This window comes from Poecilia formosa, unplaced genomic scaffold (genome assembly GCF_000485575.1).
Source record: "Poecilia formosa unplaced genomic scaffold, Poecilia_formosa-5.1.2 Scaffold505, whole genome shotgun sequence".
NCBI classification, from domain to species: domain Eukaryota; kingdom Metazoa; phylum Chordata; class Actinopteri; order Cyprinodontiformes; family Poeciliidae; genus Poecilia; species Poecilia formosa.
The window spans coordinates 337,886-343,817 of record NW_006800444.1 but is presented as its reverse complement, the minus strand read 5'-3'; the positions used below and the strand labels follow the sequence as shown (position 1 = coordinate 343,817).

Sequence of the window (5,932 nt, the reverse complement as noted above, 5' to 3'; positions counted from 1 at the left end):
CTTGTCACTCCAGTGCCTGAAAAAGGCGTGACATTTCCTCTTTACATTTGACGCTGACATGATTTTTAATGACTTATCGTGTGAACAAGTTTACTCACGTGTGATTTTAATTTCATTCCTTAACTCATGGAAACACTGCTATTACGAAATTGTTTTTTTTTTTTTTTTGACACTAGACAAGATTTCTGCACATTTGTAATGGAACCAGAGCTATTCAGGTTGGATGAATAGCATCTGTGAAGAGTCACAGTCCTGTAGAAAAGGAAACCTCCATCCCAGTTTAAAATCTTCTACAGCCTCTTAATTTCCAGAAAATGTTCATGACAACCAAACCAGGCCAGTAAACAATTTATTAATTTATTGGTTTTTATGTCTTCATTAAGGAAGATTACTCTTTATGTTTCTCTATGACATAAACATGATTATCATTTTTTTTTCTAGAGGGGCCGTGGCCCCCCAGGCTCCCTCCTTGGATTCACCACTGCTAACTCTTTCAATTATTTTTCAGTCTCAGCTGACCGAAGTGCTTCACAACAAACACAGCATCACAAGTAGATAAATAATAAGACAATTATAAAACTGGCAAAGATACCAAAAGCTAAAACAAAACAATACTTAATTTCAGCTGCAGCGATTTTCAACTCTAACTCTGACCAGCTTTTTTTATAGTATCCCCAAAGCATAATGCTGCCACCTTTGTGTCCTACCATTGGGATGCTGCGTTCAGGGTGTTGTGGAGTGTTTGTTTTTGTTTTTTTTTCTCTCACTGATGGTTTGCAAGTCCAGTTTTGGCCCCATCCAACCCAGAGCGCGTATTTATTTAGTAATTACTACTGTTTGTAGATTTTATTTAGGGGCAATCAGGGAAAAGTGGAGGTCAAAAGCAATATGTTTTATTTTACAATTATTCACTTTTCTGTTTGCCTTTTGCATAAAATGTAAGTTTTTCTCCACTCACGCAGCTGAAAATACAATATTCTGAAAAACCGGCTTACCTGGCACAACAGGTATCTGCTTTAGGAACGATGAGAGTTCAGTTTTACCTCCTTCTCTCATTCTGTAAAACATGTCAGGGCATGAAGCCAACATGCATGATAAAAAGATTCGAGTTAACCCCCTCCTTCATCGCCCATCAACACCCCCCTTGCTGCCCTCTCTCGCATCTCAAACAAAACAGTTTCTATTTTTTAATCATTGCTATTCACTAAAAACACGCACACGTGCACAAACTCACAACACGCATTTCTTTCTCTTTCTCTTCTCTTACCCCCCCTCTCCATCCTTTATCATGCACACATCTCTGCCTTCCCTTTGCCCACTACTCCCACGGGAGGCAGAGCGCTTGAGGGCCGAGGGGCGTGAGGAGAGGAGGAGGAAGAGGAGGAGGAGGAGGAGGAGGAAGGGTTGGAGGGAGGGGGCGGCGTTAGACAATGCCCATTCCTCCAATATATTCCGTCCCCTCTGTCCATGAAGTGAGCCTTTATTAGTGAGGATCGTTTGGATCTTATCTTCCACATGACGCGCGGCGGATGAGGAGGAATCAGAGCGACGAGGCGGGGGGGATTTATCTGCGATCTGCTCGACTCCCGACCTGGAAGAGTGTCGCTTATCTCCAGCCTCTTCATCTCCATCTTCCACAGGCGGACGGACCAGCAGCCTCTCTGTCAGCCCAGCTCATCTATTGTCTGAAATCCAACCGAGGACCGGCTGATCCCCTCTTATCGTCACCCTAATCGTTTTTTTTTTTTTTTTTTTTTTTTTTTTTTTTTTTTTGTTTTGGTTTTTTGGTTTGTTTGTTTTTTAATTTTGACATTTTTCTGCAGATTTCCTGAACTGATCCCAGGAAGACTTCTGGTCCGTTTTCAAAGCGTTCTGCGATGCAAGTTTCCATCAGGAAAAAGTGACAAAAAGTACTTTCTCTCTGCATTTTCTTTCCACTTCCTTGAGCCTGAATGCACGTCTTTTTGACATCTGATGCTCGTTCGGCTCGTGGAATATGAGTTAATTGGGAATTGGGTTAATTAAACGAAGAACCAAATTGCCTCCCAACTCTCTTTCAAAGTAAGTTAATCATCTTTAAATGTTACATTTTCCCCCCATTTATTTTAGCTAGAAAACTCAGATGATTTTCTAACCAGCTTTATTTGTAGTATTTTGTTTATTAGTTTATTTTGCCATCAGATCTACTGTCAAGTCGCTCCGGCCTCAGCTAAGCAGATGTGTTCATCACACTGTGACAGATGGCCAATTCTGATTATGTTAATTCAGAGGGAAAAATGGCCAGCATCTTCTTCTTCTTCTTCAAAAAATAAATAAATAAATAAATAAATAAATAAATAAACACAAGTTGAATTAAAGAAAATCAGAAATACATTTTTTATTTTTGGCTCATATTTAAGGCTTTTCTTTCACCTAAGGTTAAGTTTTTTTTTATTTTAAATATAACCATTTATTTAGTTTAACTTTGATTTATTATATATAAAAAGCTAAAAATATTTCTGAATTAGTTTTTTTTTCTTCCAAAGCATTAAATATTATGATTGTTCTGTTCAAGACAGGAGAACACCCACTGAGCAAAGTTCAAATGAATAAAAGTGGAAACTGTTTCCTTTCGTTTTAAAAAGGCCAAAATGTGACTGAAAAGTGAAAGTTATTAAAAACCTCTTTTGCTTTTTGAATGTTGATCATTTTGTTTAAACAAACTTAACTCTGAACCGAGTTGAATTTAAACTAAATATATATTTATTTAACGTGTTAAATAGTCATAAAAACACGTCCACGTGTTTGGGAGAGGTTTCCTAAACTTTGCTGCAATTCGTTTTTCTGAGATTAATCACATCAGGATTATATTAGTAAATGTTCTACAGTGTTTACTTTTTAGAATAAATGCTAAAACATTACGCTAATTTAAATCTATATATTATTTAAGTAGATTTTATGACATCATGGATGTATGGAGGCCCGCTGAGAGATTTCTCCACTGGGGCCTCAACGCTAATTAAATCCTATGTTAAGCACAGTTTTAATTTGATTTATATAGTTTTATTCTTTTCGATATTTTTTTTTTTTTTTTTTACATTTTCCTTAGGTTTTCGAGGAGGCTCGCCCGCCAACACGCCGAGCGTAAAAATGATGCTGAGTCCGGACCAAGCCGAGGCGGACCTGTCGTGGACCCAGTCCGACCCGGAGTCGATGCTCAACGGGCTCAAGTCGGCCGGCTGCACCTCGGACGAGCCGACCGAGGGCGAGGAGCAGCGGGCCAAATGCAAAGCCGAGCAGCCGCTGAGCAGGGAGGAGAAGAGGAGGCGGCGGCGGGCCACGGCCAAGTACCGCTCCGCGCACGCAACCCGGGAGCGGATCCGGGTGGAGGCGTTCAACGTGGCCTTCGCGGAGCTGCGCAAGCTGCTGCCCACGTTGCCCCCGGACAAGAAACTCTCCAAGATCGAGATCCTCAGACTGGCTATTTGTTACATCTCCTACCTGAACCACGTGTTGGATGTCTGAGTGGGAGCGGACGGGCGGACTGGTGCGGGAGATTTCTACAGAACGCGCAGTATTTTCTAAGCCTTTCACAGATGGTACTTTGGGCAGACATGCTACACTGAAAAAACCGAACTAAGAATTCAACCAATAAAATTGGAGAGACAATTTAGTTGGGTAGAGTTATTATGACTTCTGAGTCCAACTTTTAACACATAAACGATGATTAGTCACTGAAATTCTAACTAATTAAGTTAATTTACCTGGTGTTAAAAAAAGAAACCATAGCTAAGATGTGCTGTTGTGTGGCAGCAGCTGTCTCACTGTTAAAAAGTTCAGCTTGCTAGCAAGTTTCACTGCTGAATATAAATTTACTAAACAAACTCGCTTTTTTAAATAAACCATAACTCCTATGAGAGTTTAATTCAACCCGTGATAGCCTTACTGGTCTCTGCAGGACGAATAAAAAGAAGAAAATGTATGTTTGAATTCAACAGGTATTAAACATTACATTTGAAACCACATAAGTTGAATTAATTTAGTAAATATCCTTTAAAATTTATTTTTGCAGCAGTAGAACATTTATAACTTTAAAGAACTTTTGGCCTTTTTATTTTTTAAGAGTTTTCTACTTAACGGTGTGAAATTCATCTTTCACCAATTATGTAACCATCCATTTTTTCACTTTTTTTTTCAATTGTCAAAAATCAGTTAAATAAAATCATTTTTTCCTCTCAGACTTTGATGAGTTAGGGAGAGACCAGCTGATTATTGAGGCTTTTAAGCTCTGAAAGCAATAAAAATTACATGGATGCATTTCCTGAGCGATTCAATATATCTGCATTCTTGCCTAAAAAAACTAATAAATTCATAATTCTGATAAAACAAAACTGTACAAGTTAAATAAAATTGGTGCAATTGTTTTGATTTATATAGTAAATAGATTTTAAACAGTATTTCTGTTGGGAAATATGTATGTTCACCATATAAGTTATCTTTTAAGATCATTTTGGTGATCTGATTAAAAGTTACCCTGAAAACTACCACTGCCTCAGGTGTGCAACACTCCACTTGCTAGCAAGTTTGACTTTAGCATTAGCGCTGTTGCTAAACTACCTTAATCTGAACACAATTTTAAATGTTAAATTCCTGCTTGAAATGGAACGTAGGCAATAAAACTGCTTAATTCAACTTTAAAGACATTTTTTTGAAGCAAATTTCACTTTTTACAGTGCGTGTTTCCCCTTTTTTCACTGTGTCAGGCTGTGGGGGGACATTTTTCACATCAAAATGAAGGGATGTAAACAAAATAGCTGCTTTAGATCTTATAGTTTAGAAGATGTTTTCCGTAAAGGAAAAAAAAAATAAATTTCAATGCGTCAAGTGCTACTTATGACATGAGAAATTGTGACCTTAATCATTTTAAAGTGTATTTATTTATTTATTTATTTATTTATTTATTTAATTGCGTTAATATTATTGCTAATTTATTTATGCGGATTACAGGTCTTTCTTTCTGTATAAATGTATATTGTTTGTCGATTCAATATATTTTTAGGCTGTGAAATTGAACGTGGTAAGTAATGGTGTTTTCCTGTTTAAAAAAAAAAAAGAAATATGGCACTTTCTGTTAATCCACTGCATCTCCTGTTTGCTTTCAATGTATGTTCGATGTCTCCTTGTTTTGCTTTGATAATGTCTGTTATATCGATCGATGGCAACGATGAGCACTTGAACTGTGGGGCCCCACGGCCCCCTAGGTGTCTGCTTCCCTAAAATGTTGTGTTGGGACGTCATTCAGTTTTCAGATTCGCCTCGTTTTTCTGTCAGTTCATGACAACAAGAGGTTCTGTTGTGATCTCCAGAATGACACCTCTTCTTTTGCTGTGACCAAAAACAAAGTCTGAATTTATTCTCTTCGATGTGCTGATGTTAGGCTCTTATTTTAGAAAACGTTTATTTATTTGTCTCTTCTTTGTATCCTGGAAATTCCAATAAGTAATTTTATAGCAAAAGGAGAAGAAAAAAACACATATCCTCTATCCAAAGATTTTTTTGTCTCTTCAGGGTTGTGTAGACTTGTTGCTTTATGCAGATTTTTTAGTAGAGTTATTGTGTGACAGCTGGTTTCTAATGGACAGACTTTTTTCATATTTTCCGGTGTTATTTTTAATTAAAAACAAATGCTAAAGAAAGACTCCCTTTCCTATGTTGGGATACGTTTAAAACATTTCAGTTCATTAAACTCCATTAAATATATAAGCTAACAACATGCTAGCTGAGACAACCATGCTGTATGGCAAGCCATTAGTGACAAATATTGGGACTCCCAACCTATCTCTCGTAAAAACCCAAACTTAGTAAGTCCTAAAAACCTCATTTGTATCACTGTTTCATAAGTGGTCCTTTGAATGCCTTCTTTTGAAATTTGCAATGTTTTGTTGCATAAAGC

General features: G+C 37.4%; 1 protein-coding gene across 1 annotated transcript; it reads left to right on the top strand.

The window, feature by feature from the left end:
- The first annotated feature begins 1,402 nt into the window (after window positions 1-1,402).
- On the top strand, window positions 1,403-5,671 carry nhlh2 (nescient helix loop helix 2). Its single transcript, XM_007579057.2, has 2 exons — window positions 1,403-2,061; window positions 3,089-5,671. The coding sequence occupies exon 2, from the start codon at window positions 3,130-3,132 to the stop codon at window positions 3,502-3,504; it is 375 nt and encodes a 124-aa protein (XP_007579119.1). The 5' UTR covers window positions 1,403-2,061; window positions 3,089-3,129; the 3' UTR covers window positions 3,505-5,671.
- Window positions 5,672-5,932: the final 261 nt, after the last annotated feature.

What these genes read in the sequence shown, in the direction of transcription:
- nhlh2 (XM_007579057.2), top strand. Translation starts at nt 3,130, where the DNA reads ATGATGCTGAGTCCGGACCAAGCCGAGGCGGACCTGTCGTGGACCCAG.